General features: G+C 50.0%; 1 protein-coding gene across 47 annotated transcripts in view; it reads right to left on the minus strand.

Annotated features, from left to right (window-relative positions):
- The window catches only part of AKAP13 (A-kinase anchoring protein 13), a 311707-nt gene that overhangs the window by 87786 nt on the left and 201390 nt on the right, over positions 1-22531 (minus strand). For all 47 annotated transcript variants that reach the window (XR_016218636.1, XR_016218637.1, XM_089311068.1 and 44 more), the window contains 2 exons: positions 12287-12423; positions 943-1316 (listed from right to left, as the gene is read on the minus strand). Coding sequence is in view for 45 of the 47 variants with exons in the window: in XM_089311068.1 (XP_089167194.1) it covers positions 943-1316; positions 12287-12423 (511 nt within the window). In the remaining 2 variants the exon portion in view is untranslated. The remainder of the gene's footprint in view (positions 1-942; positions 1317-12286; positions 12424-22531) is intronic.

Below are 22531 nucleotides of genomic sequence, written 5' to 3' on the forward strand. Positions count from 1 at the left end.
ACAACACACTGCTAAGGACTCTGGTTAGCACCCTGAACCTGGCAGATGAGCGCAGGGATGCAGAAGTGTCCTGGGTTGAGCTGGAAGTGCCTGGTGAACAACACAAACTCTCGGCCCAGTGTCGTCTTCTGCGATCGTGGGGATGACATCCCCAACGCAGGGGGAGCTGAGAGACTGCACGGACGGCGGACTCAGCAGGCCTGTGAGCCCCAGGGGCAGCTGAGCTGTGAACACCAGCTGCTGCAAAGCAGCCATGAGCCCTCTCCTTCAGGTGCTTCTCCCTGGGACGAGGCAGCTCTGGAATGCGCACAGCCTGGCAGACGCACTTGTTCACCGGTGTCCAGGCATCTGGGGACCAGAAGCAAACCCAACTTCTCTTTCTACAGCCTGCTTCCAAAGAGAGGGACTAAGCCTGGGGATCACGGATGTCCCAAGACCAAGGACACACGATGAGATTATGCTCTCTGAAGGATTGAACAATGGCCATTTATCCTTTATCAAAGCCTTCTGCTTTAGAACCAGATGGCTTTAATTCTTGGAAAGCCTTTTTTAAAAATGTAGATTTTTGTTAAGGCTGTAAGACTTCTTGTTCATTTAATTAAAAATTGGCAGGAAACTAGTCCCTTCCATGTTTTCTGTGCATAGATCTCATTAACACAGCTGGCAAACGCTGCACTTACTAAGCATGCACTTACGAGTCGCAGTTCAGGTGATCATTACAAGCGTTTACAGGCAGGTATTTTACAGATGAGAAAATCGAAGCTCAGGGATGAAGTGGCTTCTCCAAGGTCACCGCCAAAGAAAGCCACAGCAAGAAATCTGAACATGCATCTTCCTGACCCCAGCGCGTGAGGTCTGTCTTCTACAGTCTTACCAACAGTAACAGCAAAGCAGAGACGTAACAACAAGCAGACAGACACTGCGCCTTCAGCCCCCTCTCACCTCCGCTGGTTCATTTCTGCATCGCTGGCTGTGTTCTTCCCAGGACCCCAGCTGTGCCTCCGGAAAGGGGACAGAGGACGCATGGAGCCCCGCAGGACTGAGCAGCTGGCAGGCACGTCAGTGATGCTGTCCATCTCTTCTTCCTCTTCTACCTCGCCACCGCCACCAGACTCGTTCTCATTCTCGCGGCCCTCAGCTCCCACCCCAAGGCTGGTAAAGCCATCAGGGCTCTGCTCATCTCTGGACCTGTTCAACTCTGCAACCTGCGGCAGAGACACGTCACCACCCTGAGAGAAATGCTGATCCGGCGAAGCTGTGTCCTCGGCGGAAGAACTGGATCCCAGGATGTCGCTGGCCGACTGCTCCTGTAAGGGCTGCAACAGACAGGAAACGTGGTTGGCTCTGACAAGGAGTAGCAGACAGCCCCAGTTCCTCCAGGCCATGCCAAGGGGCTTCGTAGTAGACCCCAGAGGGCAGGATCAGAACTGGCTTCAAATACACACATTAAAAAAAAAAAATTTATCTGCGAGGCAGAGTTGGAGAGAGCTCCAGTCCACAGCTTCACTCCTCAAATGCCTGTGATGGCTGGGGCTGGGCTGAAGCCAAGAGCCAGGCACTTCTCCAGGCCTCTCACGAGTAGCAAGGATGCAATCAGTTGAGCTGTCACAGGATCTGCACTGGCAGGAAGCTGGAGGTGGGAGCCAAAGCCAGGACTCGACACTGGATATGGGTTTCCTGGTCAGCACATTCACTGCTAAGCTACACGCCCACACCCACAGAGATGCTTTTGAAACACGTGACAAAGGCTTGATTTGAATCCACCTGGCCTCCAGGAATAGAATGGTCAAGGTCCCCTCTTTCCAGCCTCTTCCCAGAGGAACAATATTAGAAGTACATGATTTTTGTTTCTTTCTTTCTTATTTATTTTTTGAGAGGCAGAGTTACAGACAGAGAGATAGGCCTTCTCTCCACTGGTTCACTCCCCAAATGGCTGTGACAGCCGGAGCTAGGCTAATCTGAAGCCAGGAACTTCCTCCGGGTCTCCCACGTGGGTGCAGGGGCCCAAGCACTTAGGCCATCTTCCACTGCTTTCCCAGGCTATCAGCAGGGAGCTGGACTGCAAGTGGAACAGCTGGGACTCAAACCGGCACTCATGGGTTTCCGGTGTCACCGGCAGATGCTTAACCCACTATGTCACGGTACTGGCCCTTTTGTTTCTTACAGGGTAAAGAAACACATCTGACTAGGTCCATCCTTTCCGTTAATGCCATCAGCTTAAATGAAGGCAGCCTATTTGCCTCTGGTTTCTGCAGTATGAAAACTCCAAGCCAGCATTTTATCAGGTTTAGTTTTATTCACAAACTTAAACTGAAAACAAAGCCTGGCCTTAACAACCGTGCTTAAGCTAATCTTCCAAAGCAAGTATGTGGCCACTTTGATTGAACTCCTGGGAAACAGAATGGCTTAGGATCCCATGTAAGGTAGGCTGCACATACCTGTATGGAAGAACGCTACTTTTCCCCAGTTTCACTGAGAACTAGCAGAAGGTTAGGAAGTCCGATCACACATAAAATGATCAGTCCGGGCAGTGGAGCGGCAGTGCCCTGTCCCGGGCAGCTTCCAGAGCCCTGCAGCAGCAGTGCAGCTCTGGTCGGGCAGCCCTGCGTCCTCCACTTGCTCAGACACCGGAACTGTCACCGGGCGGCTGAGGCAAGGAGGAGCCTGGCATGATCGCATCCCCCTTCCAGTGCAGGCATTGTCGCATTATTTTGCACTCTTCCAGGACTAGGAGCATGGGAAGGGAAGGTCTTTCTGTAATTTTTTTTACAATATTTTCCTAATTCTCTAAGTAGGCAGTTGGCTCAAGGTTTCAGTTAAGAGTGAAGAAATCTGGCACTGACATTGTGGCATAGCAGGTGGGGCTACCACCTGCAATGCTGGGATCCCATATGTATGCTGGTTCATGTCCTGGCTGTTCCAGTTCCCACCCAGCTCCCTACTAGTGGCCTGAGAAAAGCAGCGGAAGCTGGCTCAAGTGTTTGGGCCACTGCACCCACGTCGGAGATCCAGATGAAATTCCTGGCTCCTGGCTTTGGCTTGGCCCAGCCCCTATCATTGCAGCTGTCCATGCAGTGAGCCAGTGCTCGCTCTCATTCTCTTTCAAGTGAATGGATAAATCTTTAAAAAGCAAACAAAACAAAACAAAACAAAACAAAACAAAAAAACCAAAAACCAAAAAAAAAAAAAAAAAGTGAAGAAATTTATGATACTTAATGGGAAATAAAACCAATCTATGAGAACCAATGCACCGTTTCAGCTTTGGAGCAGAAAATCAGCACCAGAACATGAATCTTTTCAAAGGTTTAACCTAAGCAAACTTAAGCTTCAGATGAAAAACGCACCAGCTTCTGGGCCAGCTCTCACCGGCTGCTATCATGAGGATTCCTCTTCACCCCACCCTGTGGAATCCAGTTCCTATATTAACTGCTTGTGAAATGACAGGTGGATGGGACTGACAGGGAAGAGGGACCAGGAGCCAAGGCTCAACTGTTCCCACCACACAAGCAGTGGGCAGCAAAATCAAGGCATGGACTCAGGTCGACTTCAGCCAAACTCTATTCTGTCCCTCAGTCATCGTTAGAGAACATCTCACAGCCAGCATTCTGCCTGCACTGAAGTGATTAGTGTCCTCCTCAAATACATGTCCTTCAAGAACGTGGCCTTACTGGGAACAGGGTCTCTGACATGCGTTAGTTAGGATGAGGTCACACTGCAGAGGGTGGCCGTAGCTCCACAGGGTGGCGTCATCAGGACAGAAGAGACAGAGACACATGGGGAGACGGTCATGTGAAGGCAGAGGCTGAGATGGGGTGGGAGAGGGGTGATTCTGCAGCCCAAGGAACGCCCAGCCCAGGATTGCTCCCGAGCACCCGTAACCGAGAGAGGGCCTGCATCAGGAACCAGCTGTTGATTTCAGGCTTCCCAACCTCCAGAACCATGCAAAGGTAAATGCCTGTGTTTCAAGCTGGTGGGCAGGACTTTGCTACAGCAGCCTCAGGGCACGACCCTTAGCTGCCTACACCTCTAACTCTCAAAACAAGCCCTCAGATAAAAGAATAGGCTTTAGCAGGGCAAAAGGCATGGCGACACTATTCTAGAACATTCAAGGGAAGCTTCCAGGGAACGAGTGCTCGCAGTTTCCACTCCTCTACTTATATGCACTCCTCTCGCCAGCTAGCTCTCCCAGTCCGGAACTCCTCCTAGCAGAAGAGCCACCTCTCGACTCTGCTCGCCAGTCTTTTCTTGAAAACATGCCTCGCTGGCCCGCCACTCACTACACACTCATCAAACATCCACCCCTTTTCAAGAAACTAACAGAACGAGGCGATCTTTACACACATTTTGTTTTTTTCATTTTGTTTTTTTACCTAGCTACTTACTTTACTTGAAAGACAAAGACAGACATCCCATCCACTGGTTGATTCCTGAAATGTCTGCAACCGCGGAGGCTGGCCCAGGCCAAAGCCAGAAGCCAGAAGCACAATCCAGGCTTCCCACATGAGAAGAAAGGCCCCAACCACAGTAGCCATTGCCACTGCCTCCTGGGGAGTACACCAGAAAGGAGGCTGCAAACGGAAGCAGTGTCAGGACTCGAACCCAGGCACACAACACGAGATGCAGGCGTCTCACGTGGGATCTTACCCACCACTTCACACAGCTGCCCCTATACTGTCCATAATGGAGCTGCTTCTCCCGCACCTGTTGCGACATCTCCACTTTTTCCTGGTGTGTGCTTGTACCTGACCTCACTGAAAATGGCCAGGGCATCTCCACAGCTGACTCCAGGATTCCTTGCTGGGAAGAGTAGGTGCTCAGGGTATAACAATATTCTTATGCTCAAGTATGCTTACAGGACTGTGCAATTCCTATTAGCTAGTGGCTGTTACTTGAAAAAGGGAAACTAGGATGCAACTCAGAAGTTAAGAGCCAGCCAACCACTGAATATACAGTAAGTGGTTTCTTCAGTCTTGGAGCGAACCTGGAGAGAACCACAGTGAAGGCTGTGGCCCAGTTCCCCCAGAACTTCCAAGTGTTTAGTTCTGATAGTTTCCCCAACTTCATCACTCTTTGCACTGCTCTACAACAGAAAACTCCCAGTGCCCTACCCAGAAATCAAGCCCAGAACACAGGCGGGGCCTTTCCGCAGCCACTCCATGGAAACAGATCTCCAGACTGAAGGGTGGACAGTCCTGGCAGGCCCGCGGAAGGGCACTGCTCACCTGAGTCACGGAGGACCGAGGGAAAAAACAGCGGCTTTTACAGTTTTTCTTGAAAGAACATTCCTTTCCAGCCCCTGAGCCTGTCAGGTCTCAAGTTCTTAGAGCAACCAAGGAAGTGCACCCCACTCTGCCTCACTCCACAGGTCTGGGGGATAAGTGCACCCCACTCTGCCTCACTCCACAGGTCTGGGGGATAAGTGCGCCCCACTCTCTGCCTCACTCCACAGGTCTGGGGGACAAGTGCTCCCCACTCTGCCTCACTCCACAGGTCTGGGGGTGCTGTTTCTCCACTTGCACTTAAGGAGGGAAAAGGAACCGAAAGTCACCAAATCTCCCACAACTAGGACCTGGGGTCCTTCTCAGGAGTTCTCCAGTGACACGTCAGCTGTCAGAGATCCGTTCTCTCGACACTTCCATCAACTGAGTGACTTTTAGGGACCTAGGACCTCACTCCTGGCCTTCAGGAATGGCGTCATGGATCAGCTTAACAAAGACACTGGGTTTATAGAATCAAACTCAGATGGTATTTCCAGTCTTACAAGCATAGTCAAAACAGAGTTCTCTGCTCCACACAGCATGTAAGTGGGGTACAGTAAGACTTGGTTAGGGTGAAGAAGTGGAAAAGCATCAAGAAGCCAGACTGGAGAGGAGGGCTTGTGAGCTGGGTGCGTGGGAGAAGGAGTCGGCTGGGAAAATGAAGACTAAGCCTGTGCCTGAGGCTGACACATGAAAGCCCCCCTCAGTGTGTTCCCAGTGTTTCCTCCTGCACAGGAGGGGAACACAGACGAGGGATGGCCCTTTCACCTCTAACATCAGCCCTTCTCCTTAGGGCCTGTGCCATTTTGAAAACCAGCAAACATCCTCACAGGTCCAAGCAGAAGGCGCACCAAGAATGGACGCTCCAGGGACATGGGTGTGAAGTGTGGCTGTGCTTTAGGAGAACCACCCTCTCACTTTGACAGCGCCTGGAGGTGTGGCCAAGGAGCCCTTCCTGCTGCATTTCAGGCCAAATAGACTACAGAGATTTATTTTATTTATGTGAAAGTCATGGTGTGGGGGGCGGGGTGAGAGAGAGAAGGAGGGAGGCGAGGGTGGTGGGTGGTGGAATATCTTTCGTCTGCTGGTTCACTCCCCACATGGCCACAGCAGTTCGGGCTGGGCCTGTCTGTCGGGATCTCCCACGTGGGTGGCAGGGCCCACATATCTGGACCATCATTCAGTCGCTTTCCCAGACACATCAGCCGGCAGCTGCATCAGAAGAGGAGCAGCCAGGACTCCAACTGGAGCTCATACGGGATGCTGGCACTGCAGGCTGTCGCTTTAACTCTCTGTGCCACAATGCCAGTCCCGTTACGGAGATTTTAATTATAACAACCATAAAGCTAAAAATTAATGAAAAGGTCTAAATAAAATGACAATGATGGTGTGGGAGTTTTGCCCAGTGGTTAAGACACACATGGTTTAATTCATGGCGCCACCTCCTTGCCCGGGAGGCAGGTGACAGCTCAAGGAATTGGATTCCTGCCACTTTTGTGGGAGACCTGGACCGAGCTCACGGTCTGCAGCCTGGTTCTACAGACCAGCTTTACCTGGGCTGTAGGCATCTGCAGAATGAAGCAGACAGACCACTCTGTGTATGTCTCTCTCCCAAATTTTTGTAACGTCTGAGAAACTATTACTATTCTTAAATACATGTGCAGAACAACCGGTGAATGTTCACAGTCATGACTGGTTACTCAGCACACGGGAGGTTCTATGTTTAGCCAGATGTATTACTTCTTTTAATCCAAGCAATCATTTCATTTAGTACAGACGCTTACTGCCATCTCACAGCTGAGAAACCGTGGTTCACTGATGTCGCTCCCCGTCTTCGTGGAGGAACGACACAGGACCCTGCGCTGTTCTTTCGTCTGCTCGGCCCTCCCCGGGTTTGCTGCTGGTTCTTCCCGGGTCGGCTACTATCCCTTCCACCTCCGTGGAAGGGCAGTTCCCCCTGGCCGCATTCCCCACTTCCGCAGGGGAGCGGCACACCGCCGGCCGGCTTTCTCGGGGGCTGCACAGGTGTTCCTTCAGCTAGATGTTCCCCATAGATGTTCCTGGTGAATGCCGTCTCTCTCCTCCTTTATAGTCCTCCTCCGCCAATCCCAACTCGGCTGCCCACACGCCGAGTACGCTGCTCTCCTCCAATCAGTAGCAAGTCCTGCAGCTTGTCAAGTTGGTGAGAGGCAGCTGTGCGGAAGCTGTTTACTTCTCTCCCAGCGCCATATTGTGGGAGAGCAGATGCATAGAATAAGTCTTAATTCCAGTAACTCAGTCTAGTCCGGTTTGCTCCCCACAGTGGGAGAGCAGATGCATAGAATAAGTCTTAATTCCAGTAACTCAGTCTAGTCCGGTTTGCTCCCCACACACTGAGGTTAAATGATAAACTCAGGACTATTTCATTTGACTGGTCTGGTTCTCCTGGTGACTCTAGACGGAGGTGGGCTTACCCTCACTTCTACAAGCTACATAACAGCTATAAGAATGTTTACATCAAGTACGATGGAATCCCCAGTCCTAAATGCAAAGACCAAAACTAGGAAGCTTCTAAAGAAAATCACTGGCTGGGAGTGGGATGGAGTAAAGAAGGAAAAATTAACAAGTGGCAGGAAATCAGCTTATTGGGACACGACCATGAGAGTGAAGAAGCCAGCCATGGACTGATGGAATAGTCACAACATTCAAATCTAACAAAGGACTGGAATCCAGATAGACTTGGAACTGCCACTTCTCAACAACTGAAAAAAAAAATCCGAGTTTTAAAAATAGACCACAGACTTGAACTACACCCATAAAGGAAGATACACAGTAGCCAATAAGCACCGGAAAATGTATTTCAGACCATACTGGTTATCGCGGAAATGCACATCCAAATATAATGAGATCCTCACTACAGGCACGTCAGAAGTGCTAAAATCAAAGCAGTAACACACACACGTCACACATGTCGGGAAGCATGTGCAGCAACCAGAGCTCTCTCACTCACTGGGGAGGATGTGAGATGGCAGAACAGTCTGGGAAGGTCTTTTTCTCGCAAACATGACACCTACCACACCTCCCACCCTCAGGCAGCTGCCCAAGAGGACCGGTACTGTTTAGATGGGGCTAGGGAGGGACGGAGCTTTCCTGAGCGATTCGGGCAGGTCCTGGGTGAGGAGGCCTCAGGCAACAAACAGGCCCGGCTCAGAATGTGCATTTCCTGTGTGTGCTGTTATCAAAATCACTGTAAACAAATGAGGTGCAAAGGTTCAAAGGGAAACACTCTGATACCTTTAATTCATTCTGAGATGCATCAAAGAATTCGAGGGGTGGGCGGGCAGAAGGATGGACACACACAGTCAGTAACAAAGCAAACTCAATTAAAGCTTAATTGTGGAACCCAGGTCCGGGCCTGTGAGAGTTCACGGCACAATTCTTCAAGTTTTCCGTATTCCAGTATTTTGCAATCTAAGGTTTGGGAGAAACGCCTGTTTGGCATCCTTGAGCAGAGTTACATTACAAAGACAAACAGGTGTCACATAATATACACCTACTTCCTGGAAATACAAACTGCTGCCACTTACTATTACACTTGAAGGCATTCACTTAATACTGCCAAAGTGAGTCTTCGTTTTCATTTACTCGCCAAATATTTGTTATTTGCTATGTTACACACAAGGCATTCCACTGTGTGCACTTGGAAAGACCAGCCCATTTTAAACCAGCACACACTCATCATGTAATGGATTCTAAGAATCTGAAAGACCTGAACACAAGCATTCTTCCTGGCCCACAGTTCTGAAATTCTAATGATTTTGGTACTTCACAGTTTTTCTCATTATAATCTATAAATATATTTATTTTTACCTGAAAGTTTTCTTCTATACACTAATTTTTTGGCTTGGTGTTCGAGTAACTAGGCAAAAAGTACACCTTATGAAGCCAAGGATGTTCCTGTAAGTTACTCTGATAATAATTAGTTATGGCTCCCTCTCACCAGCCGGGGAAAACACAGTGGAAGGGTTTAGACTGACCTTCCCAAGGAGACGCAGTGATTCCACCCTCTGCTGCTTCCCCAGGCCATTAGCAGGGCGTTGGATGGGAAGTTTAACAGCCGGGAAATGAACTGGTGTCCACATGGAACGCTGGCATCCCAGGCGGCAGCCGTACCTGTTGTGCCGCAGTGCTGGCCCTCATAACAATTCTTACAGTCTCTGTATATGTCCACTATCCTTGTGCATAACAGAATAGCATAGATCATGGGTATTTTATGATCACAGCTTCTCAGTTAGTGCCAAAATGATCCCAGGACTGTATCTTATTTTCAAAACAAAATCTAAATTTTATGCTGTTGATCCTAGAAACAGCGCAGGAACCAGAAACCGTCCATAAGGGTTACAGACTGAACAGAGCTTGCCTCCCCAAACTCGTGCAGAGTGGGACTTTTCAAAGGCTGACAAATTCAAGGAATTACAGCATCCGAGAGGCAGGTCTGCTGGCAGGTGGCTCTTGTCATAGGGCTGGGGCACTCAAGCAGAGTTCCGCCTGGCTTCTCTGCTTCCTGCCTCCCGGTGTGACCCTTCCTCACACCCTCTCCACCAGACGCCAGACTACGGGGCTGCCTGGACCTGAGTGGAGACTGCAAACTGAGCACAAGGAAACTTTTTCCTTCCCAGAAAACTCTTCTCAGGTTTTAGTGCAAGTAACGAGAAGCTAACACCGTAGGAGTGACCTCAACGCCCACGGCACCCCGTAGTCACATCGACCAGGGCGCACACTGAATGGAAGGAGCAGGTGAAGGTGGAAAGCTCAGCACAGGCACTGCCGGCTGTGACGAGGCCGCTGCAAGGCCAGATGCTCACACGGGCTCCAGGAAGTGACTTCATGCACCACTCACAGTTCTCAGGAAAGGGTGCTGTCATGCCCTCAGACTATTTCCTAGTGCAGGGAGAAGAGGATCAGACCCGGGAAGACACTCGGGACATCCAGTATTTCCCAGCACATGCTGTGGGGGTGACCTCTGAGTGGCAGACGGCCAGGCTTCTAGATGAATCACTGGTCACTAGACTGAGTGAGAAAGACCACCACAACAAAATGACCAACAGTCAGGCCTCGCTGCAAACCTCGATTCTCTATCTCGCTGAGTAACTTGGGGTAAATGCCTGTTTCCCCAGCGAAGAGGGTAAATCCACCTCCCTGCAGGTGACATCGAAGGTCGCAAGTGTGCGACTGGGCCAACGCCTGCTTCCTGACAGCATGGGTCAGTCTCGGCCCTCGCCCTCCTTTCCCTCTCACGGGGGAGGCTCCCCTGAAACACTGGAGGACACACTGCTGCAAACGCTGCTCCGCTGCTCCGGGGCCCATCCCAGGCTACCCAGACAGCCTCGCCCGCCTGCAGAGGTGCAGGCATGCAGCACTCGGCTCCACCCTAGCACTTGGCTAGGAGATGCAGAAAAACTCTGATTTGGGGAGGATTGTTCAGCTTTCAGAAGTTCTATCTGAGGAGTCTTCCTACAGAAACTGCCCACCCGGCACAGGTCCTTTACGAAAAACCAGGACAACCACCACTCTGCAGAGAGCAAGCTGCATTTCTGAGTCAAGACACTTCCTTCTTTTTTTTTTTTGAAAAGTTGTTACTATTAAAAAATTTTCACACACACATAAACATTCAACAAATTTCTACACCTTCGTGACCCAATTTCATGGATTATCAATTATTCTATTTAAAGCTGGAATTTAAAGAAAATCTCTGATCTGTTTATCTCAGAAAAAAAGCATGTTCACATTAAATAAATAAAAAAGTTGTTTAAAGAGAAAAAAGCAGGTTTTTAGGGACCAATATGTACAGAATGGTATTCCCCTTAATGGGAACAGAAATCTACATTTAAAATGTCACCATCACAGTGGAAATTACCCAAATTCTGATTTAATAAAAAGAAAAAATGCTAGTTCCTATTTTCTCAATTAACTTTAGAGAAGGAAGATGTTCCCTCTAAGAGCTGGCGCAGCAAGTAACAGGCAGAACCCCAGGCCCACCGCAGGTCTCTCCAGAGCTCTTGGGAAGACAATGAGGACCAGAGGGAAACAAGGCCAGGGAAGGAGGCCGCGCGGGAACAGCGCCCTGGACTGGACTGGTCTGCAGGGGAGAACGGTCCAGAGCTAACGCGCAGAGGCCTCGGGTGCTCCGGACCGCACCGCCAGGACTTGGCCTCCACTCCTCACGGCGACTTCTAAGCGTCCTCTCACGAACACAGACCGTAAAACCAGCAAGTCAGTCTTCTAGTCATCCTCACAGCTCCCGAGGCTTCTGCCCCGCTCCCCGCTCCCCACTCCAGGAAAACCACCAGGGCGTGCGACTGAGCACGACGGCTGCCCTGCTGTGGGAAGCCCTCGACCCTGGCCGAGCCAGAAACAAACACTAGAAACAGAAAGCAGTGACCACTGCCTCCCTCGGCCACCCCCAGGTGTGTGCAAACACGACCTGACTCATGCCCGTGGGCTTTTCACGGGGGAGATCCAGGAAGTTCCAAGTAAGCAGGACGGATGCACAGGGGTGATGTCACCAAGCTCAGCACAGGCTTCAGGCCTCAACACACTAACCAGAAACGACTCCATGGTTAGCGTGTTACATGTGACATCATGCAGGCCAAGTTGTGGTCCCGTCTGCCCACGCAACAGCATTCTCTGTCACTTGACTCAATTCACCCTGAAGGATCTTCCATTCCTACAGGCTTCAATGGGAGTATCAAAACCTGCAAAAAACCAGCCACGATCTCGCAGAAGATAAATGTGGGCAGCGCCTTTTTCAAATCCCTGGCAAACTGGAGTTCCTTTTCCAAAAGGGAAGGTTCACACTCTTCTGAGAACGAAGGAAGCCTGTAAGGCTAGCTTGATCTCAGCTTACTGGGGGAGGCACCTACAGAGTGGAACAGGTCGCGGCCAGAGGACGAGCACAAGGACAAAGGAACAGGCAGAAAAGGGTAGGGCAGGCCAAAGAGGAACCTGAGTACCACGGGGACAAAACGCGAAGAAGGCCCAACCAGTACCTCTGAAAACAGGATGCTGCCCACGCCGTCGCTGGGGGAGGCGAAGAGCTCCGAATCGCTGCCAGACGCGCTCTGCAGTCCGGCTTGTGTGGGGGCACACTCTCCACCCAGCCCACCATCCAGGAACTTCTCGCATTCTAAAAAAGACAAGTGATCAAACAACATTTAAAAGGAAAGTGCACTCTTTTCATCCCAGCAGCTGGCCTTTCAGATTTCTTTTTTTATCTTCTTTCCGTTCCCTCCCTCTTTCCATGCATCTATCATTCTCTTTTTTCTTTTTTAAATATTTATGTTTTTATTTGAAAGGCAGGGTTACAGAGAGGCAGAGGCAGAAAGAGAGAGAGAGAGAGAGAGAGAGAGAGAGAGAGAGAGAGAGAGAGAGAGAGAGAAAGGTCTTCCATCCACTGGTTCACTCCCCAAATGGCCACGACAGCTGGAGCTCGGCCAATCTGAAGCCAGGAGCCAGCAGTTTCTTCCGGGAAGAGCTTCCATGTGAACACGGGGGTGCGGGCCCAAGCACGTGGCCACCTTCTGCTGCTTTCCCAGGCACATTAGCAGGGAGCCGGATTGAAAGTGGAGCAGCCAGGACTCAAAACTAGCCAGCTAGCCCATATGGGATGCCAGCACTGCACGTGGCAGCTTTACCCACTATGCCACAGTACTGGCTCCTCATTCTTTCAAATATTAAGAACTATAAAGGACACAGCAGTATTTAGCTCTGCTACTCCAAGTCTCGGCTGATTCAACTAGTGATGATCATGTTCTACCTACTTACAGGTACATAAGTGGTAATGTTTACCTCCTCCTGGTAGTTAAGGAAGTTTTTCTTTTGCTTCCAGAATCTGAAGTCCACTACCAGGAAACTAAGTGATAGGGTTTGTGGTAAATTTTTGAGTCTAAAGTTCTATCTGGAACTTGTTACTTTATCAATAAAAGACAAAGGGAAGGGCACAGTGAGAAATAGCAGAGAACGGAACCTTCCCTACTTAAGCAATCTTCCGCTGGGAAACTAACGTGTGGTCACAGGACACTGACCACCAAAGTCTGCAGCTCGGCAAAGTGGGACAGGGGCTCTGCTCAACACAGGTGGGGTTCTAGACACAACTACACTGGAACACTGAGGAGCCCCAAAACTTTGTCTGAGGAAATGGAGCAAGGTAGCTAACCTATCCTCTCAGTGATCTGTGGCATCAGAGTGTCAGATGGTGAACCCAAGAACCTCTAGACCAACTGCTGGGTGGCTACGCACCTTCCAGGAGGCTCTGAAGGTGACAGCATAGCATCTCCCTTCTCTTAGCACTATCAGACACGTGCACTTGTCAGACTTCGTCAAATCTGAGGAGGGAGAGCAGCAGAAGGGGCTACCTAGCTACTCATAAGACACAGTAAATTCAAAAGCAGCTGACAGTACAAGACGACAGCAAGATTAACAAAAAGACCACTAATAATTTTAGTCTCCATTAATAGTGCACTGAAATCTAAAGTGAGAATAGCCCTGGCACCATGTGCTACCGAAGCATGCCTCCCAGGACTGCGTTTGCCCCTGTATAACATCTGAATTAGAATACTGATGAGCAGAGGGGTGCACGTGGTCACGAGGTCACAACAATGGGAACATGTGAGATACACTCAGCTGTGCAGAGGGACTGGAGGAAACGTGCGTAGGACAGGTATGGGGCAGCTGTGGGTTCCCACTATTCTGCTGCGGGCAGAACAGAGACCACCAGTGGCAGCCCCCACATTTCCCCTCACAGGGCTCCGGCACAACAGGCTGCACAGCCTCAGAAAGCAGGGAGGCCACTTAACCAGAAGAGCGGGAGCAGACACAGTGAACAACTCAAGATGTCACAGAAGAGAAATCGACGTAGAGGGGAGGTGCAGATTCAGCAATGTAACTCCCAGTGTGACTTAGATTCCAAGACTGCACAACAGCTGTGTAGGGGTGGGGGACAGGCACGCTCCAGGAAGAGAGTTAACTCCCCCTTCTCTCTCGTTTCACACCATCTCCAAGACCCGACCAGTCATGCTCCCTCCCGCACTTGGGGAGCACTGGTCGACAGCTAGACACTTCCAGCCCCAGCTCCTGCGGGCCCAGTCAGCATCGGCCCTGTACCCTGTGTCCGGGTGACGTAGATGAGAGGGAAGTCGGAGTGCCGTTGAAGGACCGAGGATCCCACTTCCCCAGCAGACACCCAGCCTGGGTCCCCTCTCCGTGTCTTACTCCTGGGGAGCTCTGCTGTTCGCTCTCCAGCTCTGCTCTACTCTCTCGCTCACCTAATAAAGTACTCTCGCTTTGCAGCTCAGACCAAGTAGTACTCTCCCACCATTACACTGTATGTGTGTTGAGAACTGTGCAAAGAAACTACCCTTATCTAAATGAATTCACAGTCAATGATTAATTGACAATAAATTATTTGCCATGAATCAGTCACATAACTTAAGAGGATGGGGAGAGGAAGCCTTGGCATATAAATCATGAATCACTTGTCAACAACATCATCTTTTCTATTAGGCATTTGGCTACGTAGTGGCAGTATCCAAACAGAAATGGTACGGGGGGAGGGGTGGCGATTACAATCTTCTGACAGAGATGAACATGGTAGACAGCTGCAACATAGAATTACATTAGTATGAAAGAGGAAGGAAGGGACTGATCTGAAACATTTCAGTTGAAACACGACCTTCACCCATTTCGGCCTTGGTTCAGACTACTTCAGTGTGTGTCTGTCTTTAAAGACTGGAAAGATGGGTATTCTGGGAAGTTTTCTCCACATTTCGCAGAAGGTCCAGTAACTGATGGTGCTGGTGGATTCGTGACCTCTCTGTTCCTCCCCGTCGTGCCCCGTAGGAAGATCAAACACTGCATTCTGTGGTTGAGGGGAAAACAGGGGTCTGGCCAAGGAGAGAAAGGGCTGTCACAGCAACTAGGCATGGCTGCTTCCTGTCCAGCTGGCAGCCCAACAGACCACGTCCAAACTCCAGACTGAAGACATGCCATCAGAAAACTGAGAGCAAACCCAGGGTGAGCTTTGCAGGAATATCTCACTTGGAAAACAAATCCAAGCCAGCACTGCAAGAGACCACAAACCAAGTGGGATAAGAGTCCACAGTGTGAGACAATGCTGACTGTCAGGTGGGGAGAGGGAAAGCACGAACAACAGGAATAAGGAGAAGGATCCTCAAAGGTACTATAATACCCCCCCCCAACCTGGGGGAAGGATCCTCAAAGGTACTATAATACCCCCCCCAACCTGGGGGAAGGATCCTCAAAGGTACTATAATACCCCCCAACCTGGGGGAAGGATCCTCAAAGGTACTATAATACTCCCCCAACCTGGGGGAAGGATCCTCAAAGGTACTATAATACCCCCCAACCTGGGGGAAGGATCCTCAAAGGTACTATAATACCCCCAACCTGGGAGAAGGATCCTCAAAGGTACTATAATACCCGCCCCCAACCTGGGGGAAGGATCCTCAAAGGTACTATAATACCCGCCCCCAACCTGGGAGAAGGATCCTCAAAGGTACTATAATACCCGCCCCCAACCTGGGAGAAGGATCCTCAAAGGTACTATAATACCCCCCCAACCTGGGGGAAGGATCCTCAAAGATACTATAATACCCCCCAACCTGGGGGAAGGATCCTCAAAGGTACTATAATACCCCCTGAACCTGGGGGAAGGATCCTCAAAGGTACTATAACACCCCCCAACCTGAGAGAAGGATCCTCAAAGGTACTATAATACCCCCTGAACCTGGGAGAAGGATCCTCAAAGGTACTATAATACCCGCCCCCAACCTGGGAGAAGGATCCTCAAAGGTACTATAATACCCGCCCCCAACCTGGGAGAAGGATCCTCAAAGGTACTATAATACCCCCAACCTGGGAGAAGGATCCTCAAAGGTACTATAATACCCCCCCAACCTGGGGGAAGGATCCTCAAAGGTACTATAATACCCCCCAACCTGGGGGAAGGATCCTCAAAGGTACTATAACACCCCCCAAACTGAGAGAAGGATCCTCAAAGGTACTATAATACCCCCTGAACCTGGGAGAAGGATCCTCAAAGGTACTATAATACCCCCCCCCAACCTGGGAGAAGGATCCTCAAAGGTACTATAATACCCCCCAACCTGGGGGAAGGATCCTCAAAGGTACTATAATACCCCCCAACCTGGGGGAAGGATCCTCAAAGGTACTATAATACCCCCAACCTGGGGGAAGGATCCTCAAAGGTACTATAATACCCCCAACCTGGGAGAAGGATCCTCAAAGGTACTATAATACCCCCCAACCTGGGGGAAGGATCCTCAAAGGTACTATAATACCCCCCAACCTGGGGGAAGGATCCTCAAAGGTACTATAATACCCCCCAACCTGGGGGAAGGATCCTCAAAGGTACTATAATACCCCCAACCTGGGGGAAGGATCCTCAAAGGTACTATAATACCCCCAACCTGGGGGAAGGATCCTCAAAGTTATATGTGCTGGCAGTTTTCAACACTGGTGAAATCCTTCCTTTCTTCCCAGCCTTTCAAAGTGTAAACAAGTGGAAAGGGCACTGGTTTCAGAGTGACTCCATCTGGCGTAAATCTAGGCCCAAGCACTTACTACAAGAGGGAAATCTCAGGCAAGTAAGCTGGCCTCTTGAAGGCTCCTCTCCACACAGTGAGGGTGGGGCAAGTACCTCCCTGCTAGAGAAGCAGAGGCGTTAGAAGCGACTTATGCATGTAATAACTCCGGGAGTCAGTACTCGGCAGGTGTGCCACTCATGTGCTCATTTGTGGGGAGCAACCCGGACTGGACTGAGTTACTGGAATTAAGACTTATTCTATGCATCTGCTCTCCCACAATATGGCGCTGGGAGAGGAGAAAACAGCTTCTACGCAGCTGCCTCTTGCCAACTTGAGTGCTGACCTCCAGGAGCTGATCCTGCTCCTGATTGGAGGAGAGCAGCGTACTCGGCGTGTGGGCAGCCGAGTTGGGATTGGCGGAGGAGGACTATAAAGGAGGAGAGAGACGGCATACACCAGGAACATCTAAGGGGAACATCTGAAGGAACACCTGTGCAGCCCCTGAGAGAGCCGGCCGGCGGTGTGCCGCTCCCCGGCGGAAGTGGGGAATGTGGCAGGGGGAACCGCCCTTCCACGGAGGTGGAAGGGATAGTAGCCAACCCGGGAAGAACCAGCAGCAAACCCGGGGAGGGCCGAGCAGACGAAAGAACAGCGCAGGGTCCTGTGTCGTTCCTCCATGAAGAGGGGGAGCGACATAATGGTGCCGTGACTCGGATATGAAGCCTAGGCAGGGCTTAGTGTCGTTCCTCCATGAAGAGGGGGAGCGACAGTCATTGACATTTAGACTTCATTCATCTCTGTGATCCAATGGAGTACTAGAGGACAGCACTTTTAAGGTGGGCACAGCTGAAGCCTGTCCCGCTTTACGGCCTACACGAAAATGTTATGGTCGCTATAATCTCTGACAGGGATTATAGTCCTACGGCCTATACATAAATGTTAAGGTCGTTAGGCAGACATGAATCTATGTGTGTGACAGGAGAAGATGGGTTTCTTTTCTTTCCTTTTTTTGTGAGGAAAATCAACAGTGGAATAAGGAAAGAAATGTAGGACAAGCCTTGGAAGCAGACCAGTATTTACACATCAAAAGTCTTGTCCTTGGTTCCATCGCCTTGTTAGGCCTATGAGAATCTCCCCAGCGCTACACCAAGTGGGCCAGTGGGTCCATGATGAAGTTCTGGGAGGAGTCTCAGGAAGGTCCAGGCCAGGAAGCCCTCCACCCAGCCATACCCCAAAGGAGGGTGCGTGGGGAGGAGAAATGGAAACCCATGCCCACATCCATGTACACTGCAGTCTGAATACAGCCCGAGGTCTCAGCCCTCTGCTGAGATGCCCATCTGGTATTCTCTCCGTTAAACCTGCACCTCACTCGGGGCTACACTCTGTCATCTCACATTCTCTGTGAGAAGACAAAAGCCTGCAATAGCCGTCTGCAGCAGCACATGGCAGAGAACAAGGGCACAGCGCAGTCCTGACGAGCGCTGTGTGCAGCCTTCTACCCTCCCCTGCCTTGCCCAGTGGCGATCCAGGTCTGTCAATATTTCACCGAGACAGATCTTACCCATGTGCCTTCCAACTAGCCACCGTGGCCCTTCCCTGGTCCGCCTCTCTTTCAGTCCAAGTCTCTCTGCCACACTCACGCAGGAAAAGCATCCCACATGAGCCGAAGCCAACTTAGTGATTCTCAAACTCTCTGCCAAGCCCTCTTGGCCCTACCTGTCTTGCCTGCCCAGCCAGGTCTGGTCACTCCCCAGCTCTCCTTCATCTCAGGCAGCCGGAAGTCAGCGATGGCACTTCTGTGAGCATGCAAGGATGCCACGGGACTCATTTCCCCTACTGCCTTTGCCACTGTTTTGAAACCGTGCTGGCCAGAAGAGGCTTCAGATGTTTTCACTGCTACTTTTACCAAGGACCAGACCCCCGGCAGGGCCACGTGTTTCAACTCACTCTTCAATTGGGTTTTTTTTCCCCTAAACTAGTAACAGTGGGCCTCATGGGACCAAAGGGTCCCCAATTTCTCACTTGCTAAATTAGGACAGTTTCTCGACCCTCTGTTCTACAGCTGAGGCCAACGAATGCCCTGTTACAGAGCTGTCCAATCACCACTGCCCTCCAGTGTAGGACGCAAGGCCTGAAAGATCAAAGAGCAGGAAGTCTTACTTTCTAAGATGTTCTAAGCTGCTGAGTTGACACTGTGACCACCTATGTTAAGTCATTTTGTCACCCAGTTGTGAATCTCTAAAAATACCCTTAAAAGAAGTTATATTTATGGAGCTATGTTGTTAACAAAATGTTGTTAGCTCTATCCTTAAATGTTTTGTCCCTTAGATTTAACAGTTTTTCTGAGACAAAGACAAAATGAAACTATGGCCTAAAATTGTTTCTTTTATTAAAAGATGTTTTCTCTTAATTTAGAGGTGTTGAGGATGGTTTCCAGATGTGAACTGAAGGAATCAGTATGTAGGAAAGAAAGATGTGGAGAAACTTATAAGCATAAGAATGTACTTTTGGTGATAAAGATTAACAAAGAGATTTTTTTTTTTTTTTGACAGGCAGAGTGGACAGTGAGAGAGACAGAGAGAAAGGTCTTCCTTTGCCGTTGGTTCACCCTCCAATGGCCGCCACGGCCGGCGCGCTGTGGCCAGCACACCGCGCTGATCCGATGGCAGGAGCCAGGTGCTTCTCCTGGTCTCCCATGGGGTGCAGGGCCCAAGCACCTGGGCCATCCTCCACTGCACTCCCTGGCCACAGCAGAGAGCTGGCCTGGAAGAGGGGCAACCGGGACAGAATCCGGCGCCCCAACCGGGACTAGAACCCGGTGTGCCTGCGCCACTAGGCAGAGGATTAGCCTAGTGAGCCGCGGCGCCGGCAACAAAGAGAATTTATATGTGGCAGAGGAAGTGAAGGACAAAGTATGGTTTGTGGAAGCTGAACACTGTGTGAGATTACATTGGATGAGATTAGAAGGAAATAATTTTAAATTCAGCCCCTGAATATCAGAAGTCCAGATAACAGGATCAGATGATATTTTACCTCTTGTTTCTTGATGTATTTAACTGTCCTAAGTAATGGGAATGTATGCTGATGTCATGTGCTGATCCTATTAATGAAAGTTTCTCTGAAGTGTTTTAATCAAGGTTTCTCTGCAAGTAACCTAGGCAGAGAGAATTTTATGAGTCCTAATTACTTGAGAGAGAACTGAGTCATAAAGGAATTAATATTATTTACCTAATTAAAAATGTTTGAGTGATCACCTTAACTTTGATTAGATCTGGCCCATGGCTTTATTAACAGTCAGATTAAATGAAATACTACTTTAATTTTGATCAAATGGTTTGAACCTCTGACAATTCCTTTTTATTTTTTTTAAAGATTTATTTACTTATTTATTTGAAAGAGTTACAGAGAGGCAGAGGCAGAGACCTTCCGCCTGCTGGTTCACTCCCCACATGGCCACGATGGCTGCAGCTGGGCCAGGAGCCAGGAATTTCCTCTGGGTCTCCCACGTGGGTGCAGGGGCCCAAGGACTTGCTGCTTTCCCAGGCCACAGCAGAGAGCTGGATTGGAAGTGGAGCAGCCAAGCCACGAACCAGTGCCCATATGGGATGCTGGTGTCACAGGTGGCGGCTTTACCCGATACACCACAGCATCAGCCCCTGACAATTCTTTAAAGTTCTGAACTGAGTGAGTCTTTTGACTTTGAGGTTTCCAGTTGGATCTCCAGGAATCTCAAAGGATGAGACTCTCAATGTGATGAAACAATAGCTATTTAAGTTAATACAGATGGTATAAAATGCAAGGTTATAAAATGATGACAGACTTGGGCTTACTATATACGTAAGTCAACAGGAAGCAGTTCTAGAGTAGTCCCATCCACCACGGCTTCCTACCAGCATGCCGCAGAGGGTGACAGGGATGTATGGTCTCCCCCTTGTCACCAGCATCTGATCACGCCAGGCTGGGAAGGAGCTGGCTGCCCTCTCCCTGCACCTCCCTCTTTGCTTAACACCCCTCTTCTCCAGTACCTATCAAGTCCTGCAACTAGGAGTCAACCCCCTAACCAGGGCTGTGGTGGGGGACAGGAGGTCATCATCTACTTAGGGGTCCAGAGATGCACCAAAGGGGAATATACCCCTGGGCTGGAAACCCACATCACAGACAGGGAGCTGCCTGGCAGGCATGCAGAGACAAATGTGCACATCTTTCAGGCCAAAACTCTCTAAAGAGAAGGGGGGAAAAGGCTAAGCAGCGGTACCACGTAAAGGGCGTAAAGCCACCACCTGTGACCACGGCATCCCATACAGCACTCATTTGAGTCCCAGCTCTTGCACTTCCCATCCAGCTCCCTGCTAATGGCCTGGGAAAAGCAGTGATGATAACCCAAGTGTTCAGGCCCTGCCACCCACATGCAAGGCCTGGAGGAAGCTCCTGGCTTTGGCCTGGTCCAGCTGCGGCTGTTGCAGACATCTGAGGAGAGAACCAGTGGACAGAAGATCTCTCTCTCTCTCTAACTCTGATGTTCAAATAAATCTTTAGAGCAGGGTGGGGTGGGGTGGGGTCGCTTAACGCAATTTTGCCTTGCCCCAGCCGCTAGGCTTGGCATGCGGGCCAGATTCTTCAAAGGGGCACTGACGAGGGCTCAGGCAGGCGACAGGAAGGCTGCAAAAAAGACTCGGAGATGGCTGGAGACAGTTACGTGGGGAAAGTCTTGAAGCTGAGCATGATTTACAAGTTGCATAGTAATACTAGTTAAGCCCAGAAACCCATGGCCGTAACCCATGAGCTCCATGTTGATAGAGCAGAAGCCAAAGGGTGGGAGTGAAGTTCTTTCCAAGTGGGGAGGCAGAAGCAGGGCCTCCTGCTCTGCCCTCTGATGGCGGAGCTGTCAGCCACGACTTCTCCTTAGTTCTCTTTCAAAGGAAAACCAACCCTCACTAACGCATGACTCACCAATAGGATGCACTCTCAAAAACTGGCCTCAGTTTAACTCCAGCTTTGAAGCTGACACAGCAAATTTCTTTTTGCAACACCACCTGGCCACAATATAAATTAAGTGACCAAGAAGCCTGGCCAGAAAATGGGACTTTAAATTAGAATACTGTTTTACAGCTGCATTTGTTCTGCCGTGGGCATGGTAACTGGACACAAGTCCCTTCTGAATAGGCCTCTACAGCGCTAAGAGAAAGTTAGGAACTTTGTAACAACTGTGATGCAAAGTCAAAAGAACTGACAGCACCGAGCAGCGCCCAATAATCACTCACATGGCGCTCTAGCCTCTGTTCCCAAGGGAGCTCTCTCCCTCGTTTGGAGAATCAGCCCTCAGCCCTGTATAGGAGCCACTGGAATGTACCCCTACAGGAGACAGTGGGACCAAACAGTAAACACAAGGCAGGATTTCACTGAGATAAAAGGGACACTTTGAAGATTTAAAGAGAACCCTAGTAAGTGGACAGACAGATGGTGCAAGGTGACTAACATGGTTAGTCTCTCTTGGAAGGACATAACTCTCCTCCTGTCTTAACTCACAGGGAAAAATAAAAACATGTCAAAACATGCCCATGACTACAGTTTTCTAATTCAGGCCACCCTAGGTATTAGAAGAAAGTTTCAAAAATTAGGGATGGAACAGAGCATCCCTTTGGCTGACATGGCCAAGGCTGCCTTTCTGGC

Source organism: Oryctolagus cuniculus, chromosome 12 (assembly GCF_051225735.1).
Source record: "Oryctolagus cuniculus isolate XC-2025 breed Fujian yellow rabbit chromosome 12, ASM5122573v1, whole genome shotgun sequence".
Lineage (NCBI taxonomy): Eukaryota > Metazoa > Chordata > Mammalia > Lagomorpha > Leporidae > Oryctolagus > Oryctolagus cuniculus.